Genomic DNA, 12,567 nt, shown 5'->3' with positions numbered 1-12,567 from the left:
TTGTGGGGATCGAACCGGGTACTTGCAACCTTCTCAGAGCACAAGCGCACTGCTCTAACCACTAGGCCATCACTCTCCCTACTCTTTACATAATAATCCTTTAGGTAAAAAAAGGTTTATATGCTATGTGGATTCTAACATCTAATATGTGGGGGTAAGCTGCCATACAACAGCTTGCAAGCTAAAAACTGTCTTTAAATGAAACGGAGTGAGGTGTGATGATGTAAAGAGACTGTAGATCATACTTGCAGACATCTCTGTACGTCTGTATTGCAGTTTCCATATAGTGGCCTGGATATGGTCTTGGGGCTCCACCTTGCAGAAAGGCGGACACTGCAGCCATTTCCTATGAAACATGGCAGAATTGTTACAAAGCTAAAAGTGCCCCATCATTGGGGTAAAAAACACTTCAATTATTTAGGATGATATTTCAAATATATTTTTACGTGACTTTTCATTGAGCTTCAAATAATTACATTAAATTTATTTAGCTAAATGTTTAAATAAAATAATTATTTCAAAGTGAAATGTGGACTTACGTAAAATATGTAAAATAAATAAAATAATTGTCATTTATTTAAGTAGCTAAAAAAAATCAACTGCTTTCATAGAATCTAACCTGAATTTGCAGTGAAATAGTAATTTGTTTCAAGTACTGTGTACAGAGTGGAACACAGGGAAACATTACACTGATCTGGGATGAGAAACTGGATTCCAAAATGTCCACAATCAATTCTCACAAGAAAGGTCTCCTTACCAGTGCCCCTGCAGCATAAAGCATAGCCTGGTCTGACAGAAAGTCCTTCTTGGCAGTGTGGTAACAACTATAGGCCAGTTCATAGTGCTGTACCAGAAAACAAAGGTCAGCCATCTTCCTGATCTGTAGCTCAGGAGCTTCAGGGGGGTATCTGATATAAAAAGGCAAAGCATCAACACTTTATACAAGGTGAAAGCTTCCTGTGAAGTCTGAGGATAGAGTAGAAGGATGAAGCTTACTGAATGCCATATGTACTCTTTGGTTCACTGATGCCCTTCTCTGGAACTTTACCTCCACCAAACCACTTCTTGGTAGCCGAGAACAAAGAACGGCTCAGCCCTTTCCTTGAAACCAGCTAAGACCAGAGAAATACAATGTGGCAGTAAGAGCTGATAGGATGATGATGGATGGAAATTCATAAGAAAACAACAATGCACAATGACGACAAAAAAGGGTAGTAATTGTAATAATTATACAGTAAGTTACTCAGCAGACTAAATTCAAGCCCAATTTTTATTCAGGAAATAACATTTTTATTCTTATGTTTTTGACAGTCCAGCACCAAAGGTTTACCTGGTCATTCAGTTGTCTGATGTTTTTTTCAATGTGCGGTAGCAAGCCTCTGAAAGTGAATTCTTGGATAAACTGTCTGATATGGTCGTGGTCATTCAGGGTCAGACAGGCCCCATGGTGCCCTCCTCCTGCAGGAAGGCTGTCTATGTCTCCTGTACTTGTCTTCGCATCACTGTCAACCTGGCTCAGTGTTAAAAGGCTGCCAGTGCTGCTGTCTGCATCGAGTTGAAGAGGATGAGTATCCAAGCAACTGGACACTCCAGGTCCTTCTTCCAACATATAAAAACAAAACAGGTTGAAATGTAATCTGCTCATGTTACTATGGTTTGGCAGAAGCTTGACAAGAAGGTTGTTGTTAGTCAACACACTTTATTATCATTATATCTTGTTACATTATCATTACATTATCTTATTACATTATCTTGTAAGTGAAACCTTTATCATGCAGCTTGAAAAAGTACAAACACTAACAATTGCTTGAAGGGATTTTTCTGTTGCAGCAGTTCCAGTGCTACACCCAGTTGAACGGGTTCTTGCTTAACAGTTAAAACCAGCTGACATCCTCACACAGAGGGTTTTTCCAATGAAGAGGTGGTACCAATGCCAGTTTTTAAATGGTTATGAAAATAAACTGTTTAATTTTCTACTACCTCCAACAGTAAATTGAGAGCGACATCGTTAAATCATTATAAAAGTCTCATTCATTTATTGTTTGATCCTCCTTTTCATGAAGGACTGGAAAGCAGCATTTCCTCTACCATTATCCTCTGCAATGAAACACAGCTCACATTGTAAGCTATTTCTATTCCTACGAGGTTGTTCCTCTACTATCAGCTCTCTCTGTTACTGACAAAGACACACATGTGTGCTCACATGCAGGTGAACACATGCTCCCGCCAGCAGACAGAGAGGATGCAGAGAAATATGACAACCACCTGCAAACAAGTTCTTTGCTTTATTTTTTAATAGAGCAGTAATCAAAATATTTTTTTTTTCCATTTCAGGAATGCCATTATGTTGCTTAGAATATCAGTTAAAGCAAATTTAATTAGTGCAAACTATCCGCGGTGGAAGAGTTTTTTCTGCTGCAGGGGGAAACAGAGGGTGGGAAAGGGGTAAAATAGAGGCATATGCAACATCTACTGGCTGAGAAGGCTTAAGGTGGGCATGTGTTCATCATGCATTGCAACGCATAGCAAGGGAGGAAACACAATACAGGTGTTGAACCTGATGAGTCACAGGGGCAGGCTGGTCCATAGTCACCCCAAAGAGCCCAGAATCTACCAGTGCTGTTGATCAATACCCAGACCATCAAGTTGGATCGGAAGCTGATTAAATGGCCTGCAGCTTCCAGCACTTGATTGTTGAAGCAGTTTGATAAACAAGAACTCTAAGTCCTGACAACGATCATTGTCAGCATTGTACTTTAACAGTTTGGTAAGGAAAAGAAAAGCTTAAAAAATACAGTAAAAGATCAGGGTAGAGAGGCATTGGATACAGTGATGCAAGAGGGCAAGCAAAAAAGGGGCCTACATCGGCAACCAGTTCAAAAGACCTCTTGAGGCAGAAGCACAGGGGTAATCTTCTCACCTCAAAGAAAAAAATTGACCACCATTTGACACAGACAGGTCTGAAGGTGAAAGTCCGCACACGTGACTTAGTTGCATCCTGGCAACCGCCTAGCAATGTGATGTGACTGCTCATGTCTTTCTGCGATGCACTGAAATCTTCAGAAAATTTCATAAACGAAAGGTCGTCTACCTTCCCTGAACAAAGCTTAAGCATACATTTCACTAGAGATGTTGTGGAATCATATGTTTTAATCGTAAGTAATACAACTTATGAACTATAATTAATTAACTCTTAAAATAAAATAATTTTAAGAGTTTTGAGGGTAAAGAGATCAGATCAGCACTGGCGGGGTTTTCCGCAGTAGGCTATTGCTGTGTCAATCTCCAAAGATATCTTTGTGCTTGGTTCCATATATTAAATGTTTGGTTGATTTGCATTCACTGATTCTGTTTGCCTTTTATTCACTCTCATCAACAAATTCGTGGAGGATCACCAGAGTGAAGGGGTGATATGTTTTGCTTAAATGTTTTCGTATGTAATGGAATCTCGGTGACACCCGGTGACGTAAGCAGGAAACATCACTTCTTCTCTTCTTTCTGAGAATATGGTCAGCGCAACTAATAAAAGGTTATTTACCTTCCCGGAATGAAGATTATGAAAATAATAGTCATACTTAATGCTATAAATGTAATCAAAATGCATAAAAACTTAGTTGTTTTGCTTGAATGTTTACTTTTCCACAGGGCAACAGCAGCCATGTTTTTCACTGGGGAAAGCTTGATAGTCACGTGACCTGGTTGCAAGCCAATGTAAATGAATAGGACAAAAAAAACGTAAGTCTGACAAGTATTAAAGATCAAAATTGTGACAATTCTACGTTTCCCCCTGTGGATCAATGTGGACGTAGTACACTTTTTTTGAGACTGGGCTGCCGTGTGTGTAGCACCTTTTGTCAGAAGACGTGTGACACAGACTGAGTGGTTACCAGTTAGCGGTTAGCGTTAGCTTCCTCAAATTCTCTTCAGTTAAACGGTTGTGAAGATTTTTGTTTGCGGAATATTTGTTTAAGAAGCCACCTTTTTGGTTAGCTGTGCCCACCACTGGATGAGTCGCACCGGGTTTTTCTGTCCCAGGAGTTGATGATTCGGAATCACTACACACATATTCACCGACACAAATAATCCCATAGATTAAAGATTGTGAAAACACAGGTTACTATTACATCAAAGCAGCCTATAACACTTAACTAATTAAGTGATTTCTGACAGCACCTGGTTACACTGGCTTTTTTCAAGACCATAAAAGTGAAGCAAGCTGAATACATTTCCAAGCAACATTTTTGGTCAAAAGTACTAGTCATGAAATCATGGAAAACTCCAGAAAGTCTTAAAGCAGAAGGTGGAGAAAGGGAAACCTCAATAAGAAATTGAAAAAGAAATTCAACTTAATATTGGCAAAAAAATGGCAGAAACAATTGGCATGAAAGAAGATGGCGTTGAGTGAACTGACCTTTCTCTGTTGAGTCACAGCAATCAGTTTCAGGTGTAACAACGCTGTTCTGAGCAGAAGCGACATTAACAGGTGGAGTAAGATCCGACAAGTCCTGCAATGCACATCACAACAGAAACTTACAAAAAATGAACTGGAAACTCAGTGCAGAGGAAACATTGGCCCACAGTACAAGGATTAAAATGTTTTCACTTTACCCAGTGTTGTATAGTAATGAATAGGGCTGTGCATAAAAATCGATATAAAGATTAATATCGATATTTTTAAAAACGATTTAATATCGATATTCTGGCTTTCAATATCGATATACCTCCCAACCTCTAGGGGGCGTTTTTTTTTTTTTTTTTTTTCTCCCCAGTGTCCTGTCTAGCAATATGGCAATAGGAATTGATGTCTCAATGCCAGATAGAGCTCGACAGATTTTGCTTTTACAAGTGGAGCAAACGGCTTTCGCCATAGTGCTCCACTTGATTTATGCTTGTAAATAGCTTTATTATGATTCCTGCAAGGAGAATTTCAAATTATATGGACATGACAATGGGAGAGTAAAGGAAGAACAAAAAGTGAAAGAAAAGAAAAAAAAGAGTAGAGGTGAAAGAAAGAGGAGATAAAAGGGAGAGAATGATAAAACCTTCTTTGTCTGCTCCATCACCTGGAAAGAGACACAAAAAGAACAGCACAACCAACAGACATAAAGCAACAGATACACTCGAATAACACCTAGATGCCATTGCTAAATCATATATATTATTATGTAAGCTGACATGTGTAATGTGATATTTGAAAAAAGAAAGTGAAAGAACATAAATAAATAAATAAATAAATTACAAGATTACTGTATATAAGTGAACACTTAATACCTGGGACCCAGCACCTGTGGGAGATGTGAAAGTGCACTAGTTTAGGTGAACATTATCCAGAAATAGCTTGATAGTGATTGTGGAGAACCGAAGACCCTAGGGGGCGTTATTACAGCGCAACCATTACAGTTCACAGCGAAGGAGAGCAAGTGAGACGAATTTGTGGAACGGCCGACAGGATTTTAGAAGCTCCTTTGACCCTAAAATCAGATGTTTGGGCACATTTTTGGTTTCTGTGACACGTTAAATGCATTGAAGCAAATGCACTTTATTTTCCTGTTAATATGTTTGTGATCAATAAATAGAACATAAACATAATATTTGGCTGATTTTGGTGATTGAATCACTGAGCATTAATTCAAAGTAATAAATATCGATATTGGAATCAAATCAAGCTGAGCTATGTATCGAGAATCGTATCGTATCGTGAGCTGTGTATCGAGAATCGTATCGAATCGGCTCATCCTAGATGATACCCAGCCCTAGTAATGAAGTAAAAATACTTCACTACTGTACTTAAGTATATTTTGGAGTACTTTATAGTTTTCTCGAGTATACATTTTTTTGATAATTTTTACTTCACTATATTTCCGAACAATTTGAAGCACATGGTGGTAAAGGTCACCCCAGCTTGTCTTTAAACAACATTCCCCATATGTGGGCAAGATGAGCTATGTACGATTACAACTTCTAATGTTGCAGTGACCAACAAAATTAAAAATTCACACTTGGTATAATGTGGATGTAACCAGATATACAGTCATGGCCAAAAGTTTTGAGAATGACACAAATATTATATTTTCACATGATCTGCTGCCCTCTGGTTTTCATGTATGTCAGATGTTGTCATCACATACGAACAGAAATACAATTGCAATCATATGAGTAACAAAAGCTTTTAATGACAGAATGAGTTAATGCAGCAAGTCAATATTTGCAGTGTTGACCCCTCTTCTTCAGGACCTCTGCAATTCTCCCTGGCATGCTCTCAATCAACTTCTGGACCAAATCCTGACTGATAGCAGTCCATTCTTGCACAATCAATGCTTGCATTTTGTCAGAATTCCTAGGTTTTGGTTTTTCCACCCGTCTCTTGATGATTGACCACAAGTTTTCAATGGGATTAAGATCAGAGGACTTTCCAGGCCATGGACCCAAAATCACTATCTTTTGTTCCCTGAGCCAGTTAGATATCACCTTTGCTTTATGGCAAGGTGCTCCATCATGCTGGAAAAGGCATTGTTCATCACCAAACTGCTCTTGGACGGTTGGGAGAAGTTGCTCTCGGAGGATAATCTGGTACCATTCTTTATTCATGGCTGTGTTTTTAGGTAAGACTGTGAGAAAGCCGACTCCCTTGGCTGAGAAGCAACGCCATACATGAATGGTTTCAGGATGCTTTACAGTTGGCATGAGACAAGACTGGTGGTAGCGCTCACCTCGTCTTCTCCCAACAAGCTGTTTTCCAGATGTCCCAAACAATGGGAAAGGGGATTCATCAGAGAAAATGACTTTAGCCCAGTCCTCAGCAGTCCACTCCCTGTACCTTTTGCAGAATATCAGTCTGTCCATGATGTTTTTCCTGGAGAGAAGTGGCTTCTTTGCTGCCCTCCTTCAGACCAGGCCTTGCTCCAAGAGCAGGGTCCGAAATTAACACTTGCCAGTTGCCAAATGCGAGTAAATTTCCCGTTTGGCGAGTGAATTTCAGAGGGCTAGCTGCCACATGGCGAGTAAATGTTTGTACCAAGTAAATTACAAAACCCATCTGGGCTGCATGACCCGTTCACAGCTCTGTCCATCCAGAGCTCAGTCTAAACTCCTTCTTCTGCAGAGCAGGAGGCATGGGGGGAGAGCGGCTCCCAGATAAAGCCTTTATTCAAAACCAGTCATGGCTGCACGCTGGAATAGAAAACAGATCTGCTAACCAGATGCATTCTAAAACACCACTTAGTCTGTTTGTAAGTTTCGTTCTTATTTATTCTGCATTTTTTTAACTATGTGTGCTGTGTCTCTGTGTTTCACCGCTCTTATTGCGACCACCCCCCCTCTCTCAGAGCCAGGTGCTTTTATCAGCGGCCAGCCTTCAAAGCGTGAATCACTACGTTTATTTCTCCTTCCACTCGTACCAAAATGTCCCAATTGAAGTCAATAGAAGAGTCAGTAGCTGTGTTTCATGCTCTTTTGTTTTTAACGACACAGAACCAGCGGTGCTTCGGTGGGCGTGGTTCCTTGCGCTTGAATTCAGGTGTGCAAAATTACGTTACATATAATTTAGGTGCACACTTTTAAGGGTCATTTTAAGGAAATTGTAACATCAGGGGCTTTAGCTGAGACTAATTTTTCCTTCTCTCCCCTCTAAAGGAGCCCTTTACAGTCTTTATTTATGCATTTCCCTCACTGTTTATCCAGCAGCTGGATCAGCGTAAAGACGCAGCGTGAACCCCAGCGTGCTTTAAGTGTGGTAGCTGAGGGGAGAATGTTGGACGGTATAGGCTTGATGAAACTCTGCCTCATTCACTAATGAGACCAACATGGATATAATATTGATAATCTGTAGTGTTTTCTTATTGCCTGGATGTGAATTTGATAATTCATATTGTGCCTTTTATAATAAACTTAATATTTTCCTATCAAAAAGGTAGGAAACAAATTTCTCTTCCAGGGTCCAGTCACCCCCCCACCCCCCGACCCCACCAAATTAATATAATCTCACTCTTAATTTTTGGTAAAAATTGAGAGGTTTGGTGAGGATTAATATTTTGGCCGGTAAAAAATATGCCTGGCCGGTTGATTTTTACATCCACTGGCCAACTTGGCCGGTGAATCAGGAAGTTAATTCCGGACACTGTCCAAGAGTCTCCGCCTCACAGTGCGTGCAGATGCACTCACACCTGCCTGCTGCCATTCCTGAGCAAGCTCTGCAATGCTGGTAGCCCGATCCCGCAGCTGAAACACTTAAGAGACGGTCCTGGTGCTTGCTGGTCTTTCTTGGGCGCCCTGGAGCCTTTTTGGCAACAATGGAACTTCTCTCCTTGAAGTTCTTGATGATGCAATAGATTGTTGACTGAGGTGCAATGTTTCTGCGATTCTCTTTCCTGTTAGGCCATTTTTGTGCAGTGCAATGGTGACTGCACGTGTTTCTTTAGAGATAACCATGGTTCACAGAAGAGAAACAATGACACCAAGCACCAGCCTCTTTTTAAAGTGTCCAGTGGTGTCATTCTTACTTAATCATGACAGATTGATCTCCAGCCCTGTCCTCATCACCACCCACAGCTGTGTTAACGGAACAATCCCTGAAACAATGTTAGCTGGTCCTTTTAAGACAGGGCTACAATGACATTGAAATGTGTTTTGGGGGATAAAGTTAATTTTCTAGGCAAATATTGACTTTGCAATTAATTGCTGTTACGCTGATCACTCTAACATTCTGGAGTATATGCAAATTGCTGTTATAAAAACTGAAGCAGTAGACTTTCTAAATATTAACATTTGAATCATTCTCAATACTTTTGGCCATGACTGTATATCTAGAAAGAGCATTAAAATTTTGAGTGACATACATCACCTGTGTTGAGGGAAAAAAAGACCACCATGTCTGGGTACATGGTTTAATAACTTTTACTCAAACAATTACATTCAATTGCATTCTGGATACAATTATGTATCCAGAATGCATTGCAGCATAAACAACAAGGCAAAGTCCGTGTGACCGTATTTTATTTAAATTTATGAAAACTAAACATCTTATTGTATTTTTACTTTATTGTTTTTACATATAAAATAGATATTCCTCATTTAAAGTCTATTGTTACAACTAATCATGGATCCCTTTAACTGACATCATTACGTGACAGAAATGCACATGGACCTAGAGCATGGGTTAAAGCAAAAATAATCAGTGTGACTGAAATTTTTTTCTAGTCAGCCAATAGATTCCCGGGCCGTGGACATAATGCCACATCAGTTACCTCACTTGCTTATTGTGCCAAGTCAACATTAACCAAATCTGGTACTTTTAAAATATCCATTGACAATTCCTGTATATCTCCATCTTTCAGCTTCAGAGCCTTGGCACCATCCTGGACAGCCTCCCGTCCTCTCCTTCACTTTCCACATCGATAACATCACCTGGTTAACTTTCATCTTTGCAGCATCAAGTTCTTTCTTCACACTTTTGCCAAACTGGTCCACAGTCCACTCACCTCTTGACTTTACAATTTCAGCCCCCTTCTCTCCCTGTCCTCCAGAAAACCTCCATAAACTGCAGCTAGTACAAAGACAGCAGCTTGCATCATTACATCGCCTACTTCACACATGTACATTAACTCCACTGGCTCTCTATCACATTCAATATAAACCAATCCTATGATCATACAAGGCTAACCACAACCATGGACAATGCAGGACACATAACCAACACTATGATGACGTCATATATTTTAATTTAACACAGATCGCACATTACAATAATCAGTCTGTTTTTCCTATTAGCCGCGTTTCCCCATCAGATACGGCTTGACGTCACACCTGTACGGGAAAGCGGGTACAGAAAAACCATGGATGGATGAGATGTAAAATTTTTGAAAAAGTTTAATAAAATTGCTCAAAGTTTATCAGAAAAAACATAACTTGCTTTTAAAGATGAACACTTTAATTGGAAAAATGTTATTAAACTTTTGCGTAAACTTAAATATTGCTGAAGGTAATCTTGGCTGCTGTAGCTTGTCTCTCTGGCAGGTGTTTTTGGGTTGAGTAAAATGAGTCCATAGATGGACAGGAGTCTTTTTACGCTGGTTCTAGTGCGACTTGGTTCTACAATGTCGCTTCACATCGTGCTCCTCTCTGTTTAAAAATTAAAAATAACTTCATAAAAACTCTCGCCTTTCTCTGGCCTCACCCAGTTAGAACCTGGGGTCCGTTCTTCGTACGTCGCTAACTCAGTTAGCAGGATTTGATTGTTGACGATTTGGCATGATCTTGGATCGTTTGGTTCTTCGAAAGACATCCTGCACTTGTTGTTATAGCAACATGTGCGCCAGCTTAAGCCTGCTCCAGAGCAGGCTTATTTAATGTAAACAGGATTAGATCGCAGCTTTATAAGCGGAGGAGATAGGGAAGTCTGTCGTAGCCATGTCCATTTTTACGACAGCAACCTGTTGCGGAAGGTGCAAGAATAATTTCAGAGCTTTTCGAATTAATCGCGTATTGCGCAATAGACAGGATCCTTTAGTGCAGTGCGACAGTGTAATTGTAGAGAGATTTTTCTTGGTGGCTGTTATAAACAGACAAACATCATTTAACAGTGGCTTTTAAAGAAGAAAAAGTGGTGTTGGAGCCATAAATCTAAAATATTTAAGTTATTTGTATGATGGTTTGCTTTTTATTTTTATCCTATTCAGTAAGAAGATTTGTTCGGGCCATTTTATTGTCAAGTTTAGTTTTACTTTGAAAGGCTTGCTTCCTGTCGAGTCGTACATTGTATTAGAAAAAACTATGGATGGATTATCTAGTCACGGAACAATACAGTTTTACCGTGTAAACTGTGGATGACTTGGAAAAGGAAAATTTTAATTTTTTATGGATAAAGATTTTTTTTTGTTAAAATTCCCAGTTTGCACGTGTCCTTTACTTCCCATGTCTAAGGAATGACACTGAAATTTGGACCTCTTGACATAACAAGTGCCTTTTTAAAATAAAGTGTAATAATTAAAGGCTACCATTTTGTAGAAAATTCTTGTATTTCACTTTTATTTGTCCCCATGTTCTAGTGGGTCCCATGGAGGCTCTGATATAAAAGAACAAAGTAAATATCAAATTATTAAAATGCAAAAATTCATACTGTAGAAAGTGATAGAAACATCTACCATGGACAGTATTTACACATTAATTTGTCTGCTACTTTTTGCCAGCCCTCTCTCCTGGCTTTAACAGATTTTGAGGTGTTTTAATTAATGACTCAATCGGCATAACCTTCCATTAAAAGCTCGTGTTCTGCTGGGAGAAAAACTGTGGGCGTTCTTTGTTCATGCTGAACAGCCAATAGCAGCGCTGCTGATCATTGTTTCTACAATCGATACATTTCCCCTTTTAAACAAACGCATGAACGCGCAGTTGTCTCAGATAACTCAATCCAGCCATACTAATCGTAAACAACAGGTGTGTTTGAAGAACCCAATTAGCCGGATCATGATTAGCCGGATGAAATCATCTTGGATGTCTCATTTGATCTTGGATGTTTTAAGCAACGTACGAAGAACGGACCCCTGTTCTCCAATCCATGTTGTAGCTGCAGTTTATTTTTTTTTTATTTATTGACGTAGTTTCCTTAATAATCTGTATGTATCAAAATCCTTGTAATTTTATTTAACCAGTGTCCTGGTGAGCAGCTGCTCCTGAGGTGGAAGCTGCTGCTTATTGACTGACAGCTGATGCAGCTCTGCCTTCTTTGTTACAGAAAAGCGCAGGTGGATTTATTTATTTATTTATTTTTTACTTTTTCTGAATCAGACCCACTTAAATGCGGGACACTGTTTCACATTCTGACCCTTCTTAAAAAAAAAAGAAAAAGGAAAAAAAAAGTGTGCCATGCTAAATTAGCCTGAGCTAGCACATAACTCTTTAGTTTTAAATAAAATGTAATAGCGAATCATGAGATCACTGGTTGGTTTATCAGCTAAGTTACTGGCACCGAGGGGCTAATCGCTGACAGGTGACGTGGCTACAGGTGGAAATAATTCATTAACTGCAGGAGCAGCAACAGACACACTTACCGATGAAGCTCTTGTCAGCTGTTCATTCCGGTGAACTGTATGACCTGCTGGTTTGCATAAATCCAAAGAAAACTTTGACCACCGCTACTTTCATTGATGCCATATGAGGTTTAAAATGCTCTCCCAAAAGTTAAAATGATGAAACACCGATACACCTTTGTGTCCGCTTCACAGAGACTCGCCCTACTCTCTTTCTGATTGGCTAAAGTCCTGGCTCTGCCAGGTTTCATTGGATAAGAGCAGCTTCTGTTTAATACCTTGCATAAAAAATCTAGACAAAACTTTTTGCAGTCATTTTCCAAATGACGGAAATCCGTCACAGCGACTGAGAACTTTAACCCATGACCTAGAGTCAAATCTGGACCTACAGCCTTCCGAAGATGAACTACAAAGTGCGAGCTCTCTTCTCCCTGGCCACTCGTGTTCATTACCGTGAGGTGGGCTGTGCTTATACGTCATGTGACACAAAGGACTGTGGGATTTCTCATAGCTCCTTAGCGCTGGTAAAGAGCTAGGTTCCTAT

General features: G+C 39.7%; 1 protein-coding gene across 1 annotated transcript in view; it reads right to left on the bottom strand.

The window, feature by feature from the left end:
* The window catches only part of LOC105921710 (trafficking protein particle complex subunit 8), a gene marked incomplete at its 3' end in the record, with an annotated part of 102,959 nt that overhangs the window by 50,104 nt on the left and 40,288 nt on the right, over positions 1 to 12,567 (bottom strand). Inside the window, 5 exon segments of the mRNA XM_036131633.1 lie at positions 246 to 346; positions 758 to 908; positions 997 to 1,112; positions 1,331 to 1,596; positions 4,412 to 4,505. Of these exon segments, the coding sequence (XP_035987526.1) occupies positions 246 to 346; positions 758 to 908; positions 997 to 1,112; positions 1,331 to 1,596; positions 4,412 to 4,505 (728 nt within the window).

This window comes from Fundulus heteroclitus, unplaced genomic scaffold (assembly GCF_011125445.2).
Source record: "Fundulus heteroclitus isolate FHET01 unplaced genomic scaffold, MU-UCD_Fhet_4.1 scaffold_45, whole genome shotgun sequence".
In the NCBI taxonomy this organism is placed as follows: Eukaryota; Metazoa; Chordata; class Actinopteri; order Cyprinodontiformes; family Fundulidae; genus Fundulus; species Fundulus heteroclitus.
This window is presented reverse-complemented; position numbering and strand designations above follow the sequence as displayed.